This window comes from Microcebus murinus, chromosome 10 (genome assembly GCF_040939455.1).
Source record: "Microcebus murinus isolate Inina chromosome 10, M.murinus_Inina_mat1.0, whole genome shotgun sequence".
In the NCBI taxonomy this organism is placed as follows: domain Eukaryota; kingdom Metazoa; phylum Chordata; class Mammalia; order Primates; family Cheirogaleidae; genus Microcebus; species Microcebus murinus.
The window spans coordinates 82,698,766-82,713,511 of record NC_134113.1 but is presented as its reverse complement, the minus strand read 5'-3'; the positions used below and the strand labels follow the sequence as shown (position 1 = coordinate 82,713,511).

Below are 14,746 nucleotides of genomic sequence, written 5' to 3'. Positions count from 1 at the left end.
ATACTATTTATTTCATTAGTTGATTAGTGTTTATGAACCTTGTTATAATCAACTTTAAATTTGTATTAATATTTACTAGCATATGTAATGCCAATAAATCCAGAAATTAAAAATAAAGCATTAAAGAAATAACTATGTAAGCATTCAGCTATACATAATGATTATCTCAGCTAATATACTCAAAATTGTGTCCTAGGCAAACTATAATTAAATCATTGTAATGATCCCAAACTTACAATAATTGACTATGTCTTATTAAAATTGTGTTGCTTAAAATTACTATGTTGGCTGAGCGCGGTGGCTCATGCCTGTAATCCTAGCACTCTGGGAGGCTGAGGTGGGAGGATTGCTCGAGGTCAGGAGTTCGAACCCAGCCTGAGCAAGAGCAAGACCCCATCTCTACTATAAATATAAAGAAATTAATTGGCCAACTAATATATATATATATGTGTGTGTGTATATATATATATATATATAAAACATTAGCCAGGCATGGTGGCACATGCCTGTAGTCCCAGCTACTTGGGAGGCTGAGGCACTAGGATCGCTTGAGCCCAGGAGTTTGAGGTTGCTGTGAGCTAGGCTGATGCCACGGCACTCACTCTAGCCTGGGCAACAAAGCAGGACTTTGTCTCAAAAAATAAATAAATAAAATTACTATGTTATATTTTTCACTTGGTATACCATGAGCATTTCTGATGTAATATTTTTACAAAGGGCTTGAGTGCCAAATTTTAATAGCTGTGTAGCCTTCATTTCTATGCTATAATTTATTGGATAGTTTCCCTTTTGTTGGCTAGAGTAATTACCACATGGTAATTACTGGATTTTACATTTTGATTTACTGGTTCAGAGGATATTAGACATGTATTAAATTATATATATTTTATATATGTATATGTAAACAAATAAAAAGTATTTATATGTGTGTATATACATTTGCTATATACTAGAAATTATGTCCTTTTCTCCCTACTCCTCACCAAATATTCAACATTATTAATTTGCTAATTTACAGGAAACAGTAGTATCTTGTCACTGTTTATACTGAATTTCTTTCACTTCCAATAAAGTTAATTTTTTCCATAAGTCTATGGACTATTGATATTTCTTCTGTAAATTGTTCCTATCCTTCTCTCAATTTTCTACTATGGTTGTGTTTTTCAAATTTGTAAAAGCTCTTAATGTACTGAGAATATTATCCCTTACCTGCTATTTGCTGTAGATAGTATACTAATGTGACATTTGTGCAGATATTCTACAGTTTTATATAGCCAGATCAGTTGGTCCTCTTTTAAAATTTTTAAAAATTATTTTTAAAAAGTTTTAGATTTTTTAACTTCGTTTATTTTCCATGGTAGGTTAAATATTTACCTGGATTTTATTCTGTTTTTTATGCGCAGTTTCATCTTTTTAAAAATTTGTCTTTTAAATCTAGAATAAATACTGGCATTTATTTTAAGGTTAAAGTTGAATTTTTTCCCAAAAAGTTAATTTCTCTTTTTCATTTGTAGAATAATTCATCAAATACTTATTGATTTTTCATATTTTTTCTTTTTTGTTGGTACGTATACTTGTGTTTATTTCAAATGGCCATTATATCTCATTCATTTATATTTTGAGTGTTAAATGATTATCCCATAATTTTGGTTAAGTTTTATAATATATTTTAATAACCTAAAGAATATTTTCATTCCTGGTAACATTTTCTGATTCTTTTTTATTATATATATTTAAGGTATACTACATGTTTGATATAAATATACACATTGAAGTATTATAATTACTACAGTCAAGTAAATGAACACATCCATCATTTCTCATAATTACTTTTCTTTTATGTATGTTGGATGAGTATCATAGATCTATTCTCTTAGCAAATTTTCAGTAATACAATACAATATTATTAATTATATGTGAGATCTCCGGAGTTAGTCATTCTACATAACTGATTCATATATGTTTCTTCTCTCAGGTAAAATTTAAGTTCTTTAATTTTTTATTAAAAAATACTATTAGCTTTTCATTTAAATTGAGTTAAACTTATAAATTTGTTCACATAGAACTGAGTACTCAGTGATTTTATATAATTCAGTCTTTTTAACTAGTAGCACTGTATGTCCATCAGTAAAGTTTTACCATTTTCTGTATATGATTATTAAACAGCTCTTAATAATATTCAAAAAAATTTTTTTGTTGCTATGGTGAACAGTTTAATTGTTTTTTATTAAGTCTAAGGAGTCATTGCTGTTAGATATGAAAGCTAATGTATATAAATACATTTATAGTTCACTTGTAACTACGCTAGGTTATTAAGTTAATTAATTGTAAATAGTTCATCAGTTGATACTCATAAGTAATGAATATACTGGACAGCTGAATGGAGTTTCATTCCTCTCAGTTGATATCTTAACAAGAACAAGAACATTCTTCTTGTTAAATGTTATTTTCAATAAATAAATATCTCACTTTGTAAGCAAAATTGCTCAAGGCTATTACAACTTTGGGAATAACTTCATAATGTTTTATAGTCTCTGTTTTTCTAAAAAATCTGCATTTTGTCACTTTGGGGGCATATTTCATATTAAATAATTACACTCTTTAGAACTCTCATGATTTTGTGATATTATCGAAATAGAAGTAAAAATAATCAAAATATTTTGGCCTTTTGGTTTTTATCATTCATGACAGTTGATGAAACTACACTGGTGGATTACTCAGCATATTTTCCTAATAAATTGGAAGGTTAATGATACACAAATAAAGCTTTACATGGTTTAACATCTATCTAGGATGTTCCTGAGAAAGAGCAGTAGACGTATACATTAGCAGACTCTTTTTGCCACAGTGATATTAAAATGCCCTCAAAAAAATGAGAAGTTAAAATATTATCTATCAAACAGGAAGTTTATTACTTCAGATGTGTTAATTTATTCATGGTAGCTATTTAATATGTTACTATTAAAGATTTCATCAACATTATTCTTTAAAAGAAAGAGTAGAAATATTTGCCATGTAAAATCATTAATTCATTGTCATTTTTACATTATCTTTACAGCTCATGGGACATTCAGAATGGGACCACAAACGTGGGCCAAGAGGATCGCAGGTAAGTTTCTTTTCCTTTCCTTTTTTTTATTTTGTTTTTTAACACTTGAGGCCATGAGTTTTCTAAAACTCAAGAAATAATTAGTAGAGATGAATCTCTGTCTCAAAAAAAAAAAAAAAAAAAAGTAGAGAGAGGAAGAAGCAAGACAATCATGGCATTTGTTTTTATTTAAGTTAGCTATAATTAAAGTCTGGATTTCAAATCCCCAAGGCAGATGCCAGCATATTCCTCTTAAGAGCTTTCTGGTATCCCAGATTGGTTGTGTTTATATGAATATAGATTTTATATTCATCTTGTCTCTGTAGAATACATTTGGATCAGCAACCCACTCTCTTGATTTTATTTATTTCCTTTGATAATTTTTCCATCTATTTTCTTTTTTCCCCTATCTTCCTGTTTTTGGTTAAATATTTTGAAATATAATCAGAGTAAACTCTGAACTAATTAGAAGATTTTGTCTCTAAATTAACTGTCTTCATCTAAGGGAAATAGAAAGATGAAAAGACCTATTATTTTTGAAAGGAAACAAATTCTGAACCTTTCTATATTACCAGACTGTTTTCATTGTCTCACTTTATGTCTTAGGCAAAGAGAAAAGCTTCCATGACGCATTTATGCTTTTTAATGACCTAATTAGACAATGTGGATTTGTTTTGCTTCCATAATTACTTTGCCTGACAGAATAAAGGCTGAGTTTTTACACTAAGAAAATTCTCTATGCTCCTAGGGTACTTTGTGAAGAAAAGGAAAAATAATTTACCTCATAGCAGCTTACGTTTACCTGACCGTAAACACGCAAAATAAGAATTAAGTGGGTAGAAATTTTTACTTTCTCTGCTCACGTTTTGTATTGCCACTAAAAATGCAATTAAAGAGAGTCGAACGTGCAGTGCTGTATTTGAAAGTTCATTGTGAAGTGTGAGCTTCTCCCAAGTGTTTTACAAAGCTGATGTGTGCTTACATTGCCATTATGTTTGTATGGGTAACTATGTTTAATTTAGGTCAGTCACTTGTTTCAGCTGAGATTTTAATAACTGACTTTATTTTTGCTTGTTATCAGTTTGAGTAGTCAATAATATAAATCAAGCCAGTTACATTTGGGTTATCCTGAAGAAAGTACATCTTGTTTTATTTCCCTCCCTCTCACCTCTCCTTCTGTATTTTCTCTGGCAATTCTCCCTCTGAACACATCTATAATATTTTAAGTCAGAATTTGCTGCAAGGTTGGTAATAAAATGATGAAATTGATGTAAAGTCTTGTGACTCTACACCAGTTAAAAAGTGCAGATGAGCCCAAGTATGAAAGTCATGGCTTCTGATTTTTGCCACTGAAGGTGTTTTGGTATCTAAAACATGGCTAGCAACTTGCTGAGGACATTTATTCCTTAGAAGTAATGTGGTATTTTATATATATATATAAATTATTGTTTAAAATATGTAGTATTTACTCCATATAGATGGCCTACTTTGATATAATTCATCTTCACTTTGTGTTAGTCACTCTGTCAATATACATTGGAAAAAAACTCATAAAAATAAAATATTGTTTGTGTGAACTTTAATTGTAAAAAACCCCCCATGCCGAAAATTTTCAAACTTCCAGATATTACACATAACTAGAAAACTTCAGAGTTTCACATATACACACAACATATTTTCATAAATAAAGTTTGAATCTTTAAAAGCCCGAAATGATTCTGAAAAGCAAAGCCATTAGAACACGCTTGCATGAATTACCATTATAAGCATCAAGGTCTTTCTTGGCTCTCTCAACTAGAAACATATTCTAAATGTAGTATATGTTTGTCCCACTTTGATTCCCCAACTCAGGCAAAAACTCTCAAAGTAAAAAGCAAAAACACACACACCAAAAAACAAAAGCAATAACTTCAGCAAAAAAGTTATTCTGTGAAAATTCCAGGTAGATAAATTAAGCATTATGTAATACCCTCTTATCTAATTCCATTTTCCCACTGGAAAACAAAAAGGCACTGTATGTTTTAGATAATTGATCCCATCCTATCTTGCTATTGTTTCCTTGGATAAAAGCCTTTCAACCTTTAATTTTTTTAATTTTTTTTTTTTTGAGACAGAGTCTCACTTTGTTGTCCAGGCTAGAGTGAGTGCTGTGGCGTCAGCCTAGCTCACAGCAACCTCAATCTCCTGGGCTCAAGCAATCCTGCTGCCTCAGCCTCCCAAGTAGCTGGGACTACAGGCATGTGCCACCATGCCCAGCTAATTTGTCTATTTTTGGTAGAAACAGTGTCTCGCTATGTTGCTCAAGCTGGTCTTGAACTCCTGACCTCGAGCAATCCTCCGCCTCGGCCTTCCAGAGTGCTAGGATTACAGGCGTGAGCCACCGCACCCGGCTGCCTTTCAAGCTTTTACAGGGAATTTCAGACAGGCTGCACTTGAACACAGATCTCTAAATATTTTGCTAATCTTCCAAGGCCTTGTCAAATCCCATCTCAGTTTTGTTAAATGTAGATGGGTTTTTAAGCATTTACTGTGTGTACAGCACTGTAGTAGGTCTAATTTTGAGGAAAAACTGAATGATAAGGTTACTGTTTTCTAAGAGCTCACAAACTGTAGTTGGAATAGAGCTATACTTGTACGTGTAATTCACATATAAAGCAGTCTGGTAGTTGCAATATTAAATAGGGTCACGTACCACACAATGACATTACTGTCAATGACAGACTGCATATAGAATGGTGGTCCCATGTGATTATGATACTGTATTTTTACTGTACCTTTTCTGTGTTTAGATACACAAATACTTGCCATTGTGTTACTGTAGCCTACAGCATTTAGTACAGTAACATGCTGTCTAGGCTTGTAACCTACCAGCAATTGGCTATACCATATAGCCTAGGGTTTGTGTAAGTACACTCAATGGTGTTTGCACGACAAATTACCTAATGACACATTTCTCAGAAAATATCCCTGTTATTAAGCAATACATGACTGTGTATAAATAAAGTGGGGCAAGATTTGGGTGGAAATAAGTATTCCTTTCTCCCTGGTAGAACTAGGAAATACTTAGAAGTGATACTATCTGAGGTAAGGCTGCAAGAATGGGTAAGCTTTCAAAAGTACCTGGAGATGGAAAAGTGAATGGAAAAGCTTGAGTAAAAGTCTGAACTGGGAAGACTATGGGATACATTTGAATATGTGTGAATTTTTTAGAGAGCTTCTTTATTAACACTTATTGGGTGGGGACTGTTGCAGAAACTATTGTGAAGGAATGATCTAGAGAGAATGCCAGACGTTATGGAAAAGAAAGGAGGAGGAAGTGAGGAGGGTCAGGAGCTTGAAACTGAGTACTAGAGGAATTACAGCCTTTAACCCAGACCAGTTTAGAGGGAATATGATGAGCTCGGTGTTAGCAGCCTTAAGTGAGAAGTGAAGATGCCAATTCCAAATGGGAGTTTCAGCCAAATGCTCGAGGGGCCATTCTGGTGCTCTGTAGCCTGATCAGAGTAGAAGATGTAAACCCGGGAATGCTGATCGTACAGGTGAGAATTGAACTACATTAGTAAATAGATGCTCAGAAGAATAGTCAAAGGAAAAAAGGCAGAAGAAAGGCTCATTCTTGGGGAATACTCACTGACAAAGCTGGAGGAGTCTGGGGATGGGGTTAATGAATGCACACGCTCTCACTAGGGCCCAGGTAGGGGAGAAATGATTCAGAATCAAAAGTGGTGTCTATCAAGTTACTCCAAGGAGAGGGCTGAGAACACAGATGTTCAGAAAAGACCATATTTGGCCGGGCGCAGTGGCTCACGCCTGTAATCCCAGCACTCTGGGAGGCCGAGGCGGGTGGATTGCTCGAGGTCAGGAGTTCGAAACCAGCCTGAGCAAGAGCGAGACCCTGTCTCTACTATAAATAGAGAGAAATTAATTGGCCAACTAATATATATAGAAAAAATTAGCCAAGCATGGTGGTACATGCCTGTAGTCCCAGCTACTCAGGAGGCTGAGGCAGCAGGAGTTCAAACTCCTGTTTGAGCCCAGGAGTTTGAGGTTGCTGTGAGCTAGGCTGACGCCATGGCACTCACTCTAGCCTGGGCAACAAAGCAAGACTCTGTCTCAAAAAAAAAAAAAGGCAAGAAAAGACCATATTTAGAAATTGTTTGGATTCAGTGATTAAGAGGATATTGGTGAACTTTGAGAAAGCAGTTTTGAGAAAGAAGTGGTGGGAAGCAGAATGGAAAAGAAGAGAATTGTATAAGATAGTAGCACGTTCTCTCAGAGGAGCTTTGTTTTGAAAGAAAATTTGGATGATAGAAAGAGGTGGCAGCAAAAGTGAGTGAAATTTCTTTTTATGCTAAGATGAGATGTGTGTCTTCATTACTAACAGATGAAAAGAATCCTTGTGAAAAAGAGAATGCTGAAAATTCCCAGTGGTGAAGTGATTAAGGCCTGAAGAAACAGTGTGCTTCAGGGAAGGGAATGTGCCTTCTTCTAAGTGGTTGTTTTGGACCGCTTTTCTGTGTTTTCCTCTCAGGCAACCAGCTCCCCACTCCCATCCTATCCCCAGTTTACACGATTTCAGGAAAACTGGCCCTGTTTTCTAGTGGACTACTAGATAAATTTGCCAAAAAGTGCAGATGTAGAAGCTTTGGAAATAAAGTAGAGACACCTCTACCAGAACAAGAGATAAAAAAGAAAAATAAGGACTGTTATTAAAAATAAAATGCCATGTACCTAATGATTTTACTTTTCTTGGTAGACACAGGGTGTATAAAGTTAGGGATAGAATAGAGAAAAATCTTAAATAGTAGAAAACCCCAGGAGTAAGTTTTGTTTTAGATATCTAAATAAAAAAGAATTTGCTTGGTTTCTGAGTACCAAGACATGTCTAGTAGAAAGCAAAAGCCTGTCTCCCACGTGAGTGTGCTAGCTTATAAGATGAATTTAAACATATTTTACTTTGATACAAAAAACATGAATATATGTCAGGCATTTTTTTTTTTTTTTTTTTTTAGCCTTTGAGGAATCGAAAAGCGACTTTGGCCTTCAAGCAGCATATAGTTTTATATGTCAGCCTTAATCATTATTAGGATAGAGTTCAGCTTCTGGCTTCCCCCTAGGTGCTTAATAAATAAGAGATCTCTTCAAATTTGCCTTCATCCTCCAAAATTATATATTCCTTATCACATAATTTGAGAGTGTACTTTTCATATCAAATACTTTGTCAAGTAGAAAAATATCTATCTTGCTTCAAAGTAGATTCCAACATTGAATTGCATATGGTTCTTTAGACTCAGCAAGAATTTCATTCAAGTTGACTTATTTCGCTTTATTCTCAGTAATTCTCTGATATAATTTGTCAGCTCACTCACAGCTTTCTGGCTGAATTTTTTTCTTTTCTTTTCTTTTCTTTTTTTTTTTTTAAGGATAAACTCTCAAAGAGTAGATCATCCAAATATAGGAAAGATGCTAAATGATAAATAAACTTCCAGCAGCATGCAGATCTCTTTTCTCTGGCAGTGCTCCCAGTAATACCAAATGAAGTCAGGGGGTGAAATTCTCAGAAGGCAATTACTTGTTTTAAAATTTTTTTTCTTTAAATGCTTGAAGAAAAGTTTTCCAGTGGGAAGAGAGACAATAGAATATATGCCATCCTTCGAGAAGCTTAAAAGTGGTAGGAGGGGGTTCTAGGGAGCCAGTGATTTACTTATCTTTTAGTTGAGTGTCCTTGTGGAAAAGATTAGTTCAATTTGTAAACTTTCTAATGTTTTAATATACGTGGAGCCGGCAAGCCTTTCTTTATCAATAGTTAAATGCTAAGAGGTTCTTTAGTTATTTAGAATATTATTGATGCTTTACCACCAGCCAGGCTTTATTAAATGGACTTAAAAATACTTTCCAGGCAACAAACTTGTGTTATCCATGTAGTCTTCAAATAATGGAAGTATTTCTTTAGATAATGAAATCCTGGTTTGTATGTTTCTAAATAAAGTATGTATAACACAAGAAGATAGCTGAATATTGTGATGGAAAGTTATCAAATGCACTAGACTATCAACTTGAAAGTGATCTATGGCCTGTTCAGTAGCATGTCTTTAATAGCCTACCAAGTACTGGAGGCTCCAAACTATAAAAATTCTAGAATAAGAAGCAGCTACCTAGATCAGTTAGCTTTGTAGCATTATGTTAAGTCTCAAGAATGAGTTTTGATGGGAAGTCATTGCACTATTAACTTTTCTGTCCACTTGGGTATTCAAGAGAGCAGATCTGTTAATGATAGCTAGTGAAGTGGATTAACCTAAACATTTGCCTAGCCATGGTCTAATTCAGTGACAGGACAGTTCTTTCAAAGCATTTGTTTTTGATAAGAGAATGTGAAGAGTGATTCCCTTCCAGGCTTATCTAGAATAATGCCATAGGTATTTATTAAAATTACCTTTTAAAATGCATTTTAGAAAGATGACCAGTTGTATTTCCCAGGAATTTATTCCAAGGAATTAGTGTGAGTAGATTGGGAGTCCATTATTATATCTCTCAAATGTTAAATATGGAATAATTATGCTTAGATAGAGCTGGCTACTAGTGTTACTGTTTCTAGAAATGTAATGTCTTTCACTTGCATTTCTTTCTCCTTTTTCACTTTTCCATATGTTAACCTAACAACTGTTAGTATTAGCTTAGAAAATGTTCCAATAATTGTTTCATTTTTGGCAATTCTCCAAAGAAATTTTTTTGTTTTGTTTTTTAGAGTTTGTTTTCTTTGTTTGTTGTATTGTGAAATTTGTTTACATTGTATTTACGTGGACAGGGACCACATAAATATTTTCTGGGGCTCCATGCATTATAGGGGTGGCATTGTCATCTTATTCGGCAGAGCCAAGAAGAGACCTAAATGTCACATGCATTTTCTCTATTAGAACCTCCTCTAGGTATTTTATTTTATGTATTTACTTATATATTTTGAGACAGAGTCTCGCTTTGTTGCCCAGGCTAGAGTGAGTGCCATGGTATCAGGCTAGCTCACAGCAACCTCAAACTCCTGGGCTCAAGCAATCCTGCTGCCTCAGCCTCCCGAGTAGCTGGTACTACAGGCATGTGCCACCATGCCCGGCTAATTTTTTCTATATATATTAGTTGGCCAATTAATTTCTTTCTATTTATAGTAGAGACGGGAGTCTCACTCTTGCTCAGGCTGGTTTCGAACTCCTGACCTCAAGCAATCCTCTTGCCTCAACCTCCCAGAGTGCTAGGATTACAGGCGTGAGCCACCGCGCCCGGCCTCCTCTAGGTATTTTAAATTGTATCCTTTAGTCAGATCTACGCTGTTGGACAGTCTTTTTTTTTTACTCTTTCTTTACTCTGTAAAATTACTTTTGGTTGCAGCTTAATTTTATGTCTTTAATTTGCATTGACAAACTTTACATGACCCAGTCTTAGAAAATTTGTCCTGGTAGGGATACTGTTGACAATATCCACAGAATACACAGTGTTAGAAGAATGCTGAGACATTTCTCATTGTCCTCAGAGAAGGGAAAACCGTGTTTCCCTTTAACAACTGAACCCACTAGTTTGTTATTTTTCCAGCATCCCGTTCTATACCCATTAGATGCCAGAAGCAAACCCCTCCCCGCCCACTGCCCAGTTGTGATAAGAAAAATGTCTCCGGACGTTGTCAAATGTCCCCTGGGAGGCAAAAGAGCTTCTAGTTGGGAGCCACTACAGCAGAATCTCATTGCCAGGCATATAAAAGATAATGGATAAAATATTTACTGATTAATTTTGACACTTCCTATAGGAAAATGGAGAAATAATTCTCTCGAGTCTTTATGCTTTCAGGCTTTCTGTTCCCGTCTTTAAGTCTGTCAAACAGCAGTTTTAAACAACATGGTCATTTGATTGTGAAGTAGTTTTCTCACAGTAGAATCATGCCCTAGAAAACTGGGGCAGGGAAGGAGGGGAATGTACTCTTCCCACACTTATGCATTCAAGTGACTCACAGGGGCAGCTGGGGAGAGAATGTGGCTCTGTCCACACAGTGGTTGCATGGAACATGTGTTTTGGGGAAACCGATTGATGACCTTGAGTAGGTCACTCTTTATTAAAGGCCCTGGTCTCTTTCAAAGAACATAGATAGATACACAGGAATCAAACAAGCCCGCAGAAATAAAAGGGAAAATTGCCACTGGCGCTTATGCTTTTATTTTTTCCCCATGTTTATAGATTAGCAGACATGTTGTTTAATACTTACTGAATGACCCTCTTATCTTGGGTACCATGGACATCATTCACATGGCATGTGCACTGCCTTGTGCTTGCTTTGCCAAATCCCTACCTTGTGGTACCTATATATGAAACAAAACAAAGCAATGAAACAAGCAGCCATTGATACATAGGTGTTTGTCTGCAAGATCTGTGAATTGTTTAAGCAACAGTCGAATTTACTAAGTGTACAAAAGCATATTTTGAGAGAAATAAAATCAGTAATAATACCTATCCCTTTAAGCCACAGTGTCTGATCAATGTTGCAGTTGTAGTTTTTATTATATCCTTTCTTACCCAGATACCCTGTAGGAAAATTAATTCAAGTACTTTGCATGTAAGTTCCTGTAACATAAACATACACATTCTGGAAATGAATTTTCCAGCTCTAAAGTTTTGCCTTCCACTTGCTGGAATAACAGAAGAAAAATATGCTAACTTGAGAACAGTTAATTTTATCATGAATTGCGATATCTGACAAAGGGAAATAATTTTTATCCCAAGCTGGGTGTTTTATGCAATCTCTGGCATAGATCTTGTTTCTCATTAATTGTGAAAACATACTCCAAAAGGGAAGTTTTGGGGGTGGATTTTTTATTGTTACTCTACTTATAGATAAAAACCGATGAAAAAAAAGATTGTGCCAAATATAATCAGATTCTCATGGAGGACAAAAATCTAGGGCTAAGGATATGTTGACTAGTACAAATTCTCAGAGCACTAAGTGAAGATAAGATGAGATGAAGGAGGTGATATGGCAGTTAGAAAACTAGTTAATTAGTGAGGGTGAATTAAGGCAAAGGCAATGGGAAATGGTTGATCTTTTAAGGTGAATATTAACATCTGTTTTGGTATACTAACCAAAAAGGTCAAGTTTCAGGTTTTATACATTCTTGGCACAATTTTTAAAATTTGGACAAAGTGAATCTTTTTATTGAATTTCTTATTAATGCATATTCAGATTATATGTATAAATATATATTTCTCCTAGCATTAAAGTCCAATTTATGTTATAGGAATTTTTCTTTATCTGCATTCTAGGGCATAAATTAAAAGACTATTTAATAGCATTCCCTACAAGATTTTGTTTTGTCATCAAAGGCACTGATTTTATTTTTTTAAGTTTTATATTGGGAAAACAAAGATTGCTCAGCAGTTCTGTTCTCAGCATTAAATGGTTGTCCCATTTTGTGCAGCCATCATGTGAATATAAATAAATCCAGGGAACTGAGGCTAATAATTACAAAGAAAAACTATAGAAAAATGTTAGCGATATTGATGAACTGAAATTATCTTAAAAGTCATAAAAAAATGAAGCTTCTTGTCAGGTCTGATTTTCTAGATCACACAGCTTTTTGATTTGTTCTGGTTTTTGGTGGTTTTTTTTTTTTTTTTTTTTTTATGATGATGCATTCATTATGCAGTGACCAATTCCTGGAAAACTCTGAGTGCTACAAGTTAAAGCTTGTTCTTATTGGAAATCTGCAGGTTATCACATTTGAGTCAAAGCAGTTTGCTTGCTGAGTTCTGTGGTCCTGTGGTTAAGTAATTCTGGGTGACCATTCACACTTGGATCTCTACAACTATTTCCATTTTAGAATTTTGTGTCTGTGTTCTTTTGTTCTCAAATCATATTAACCCTGAGTTTAGAGAAAGTTGTTTACTCAGAACCAATGATACACACTTAAAAGAGCAATCTTAAAAAAAAAAATGTTTGGGATAAAAACACTCAGAAGATTGTGGGCAAGACAAACAGATGGAGTAAAAAAGTAAACCAACATGATCAGTCCAGGAAGACAAAGAAATGCAAGCAGATGTAAGAGCTCCAGTTCTCAAAGGACTGGGAGCAGATGGATGGAAAAGAGTTGTCTATCAAAGATGATGCAGAAGAGACACTTGGGAAGAAGGATTGGTAAATACAGAAAAGACTGTCTTATGAAACAAGATAAGAACACAGTTATTAGAGCCATGTTGAGAAGGTTATAAACATATAGCCCTTTTATTCTGGGAATAATGATTTGAGGTTTGGCATGTTTTAAACCCAGTCTGACTGCTCATTGTCCCTAGTCAGATTTACAGTGACTTAGTGCTATAACTTGTTGACCGTTCTCTTCTCATACCTCAAAAATATGGCAAAATAATGAATGTCTTTTTGTATATGAAAGCCTTTGTATGATTTTTTTAAAGTATTGCAGTTCAACATGTAAGTTTGTGAAATCTAATCCTAGGACAATTTCTTTTTCTCTTTGATGTAGAAATATATAGTATAACATTAAGTTTTGCTAAATAGTATAATTGCAGCAGTCTTATTTGTACCCATAGTGCATAAATTATTTCATAACACTCAGGAGGGAATCCTCCCTAACTCATTCTATAAAACCAGTGTCACCTTGATATCAAAGCCAGCAAAGGACACAGCAGAAAGAGAAAACTACACACCAATATCTCTTATGAATATAGATACAAAAATCCTCACTAAAATACCGGCAAACCAAAATCAATAGCATGTCAAAAACATAATCCACATGACCTAGTGGGCTTCATTCCAGGGATGCAAGGATGGTTCAACCTATGTAAATCAATAAATGTGATCCACCACATAAACAGAAGCAAAAACAAAGACCATATGATCATCTCAATAGATGCAGAAAAAGCATTCTACAAAATTCAGTGCCCTTTCATGATAAAACCCTCAACAAACTAGGCATACAAGGTACATATCTCAAAATTGTAAAAGCTATGTATTACAAATGTGTAGGCAGCATCATATTGAATGGAGAAAAGTTGAAAGCATTCTCACTAAGAACTGGAACAAGACAAGTGTGCCCACTGTCATCACTGTCATCACTTGTATTCAACATAGTTCTGGAAGTCCTAGCCAGAGTAATCAGGCAAGAAAAAGTAATAAACAGCATCCAAATTGGAAAAAAAGGATGTCAAACTATCACTTTTCTCTGATGATATGATCTTATATCTAGAAAACCCCAAAGACTCCACCAAGAGACTCCTGAAATTGATAAATAAATTCAGCAAAGTTTCAGTTTACAAAACCAATATACACAAATCAGTAACATTCATATACACAAATACCAGTCAAGGTGAGAGTCAAATCAGAGACTCAATACTATGCACAGTAGCCCCAAAGAAAATAAAATACCTAGGAACATATTTAACCAAAGAGATGAAAAGATCTCCACAAAGAAAACTACAAAACACAGAGAAAATAAATCACAGACAATACAAACAAATGGAACATACATTGGTAGAATCAACATTGTTAAAATGTCCATACTGTACTGATTGTACAACTCAGCACATAGTGAATTTTTAATTAATATTTCTAAAATAAATGAAAGCATGTTATAATTTGTGAACTTAGAGTTTAATTTATGCAAATAAGTT

At 34.5% G+C, this 14,746-nt stretch overlaps 1 protein-coding gene across 1 annotated transcript in view; it reads left to right on the top strand.

Annotated features, from left to right (window-relative positions):
• Positions 1–14,746, top strand: part of PDE3A (phosphodiesterase 3A) — a 295,523-nt gene that overhangs the window by 179,521 nt on the left and 101,256 nt on the right. Inside the window, exon 2 of the mRNA XM_012785508.3 lies at positions 3,059–3,109. Within this exon, the coding sequence (XP_012640962.3) occupies positions 3,059–3,109 (51 nt within the window). The remainder of the gene's footprint in view (positions 1–3,058; positions 3,110–14,746) is intronic.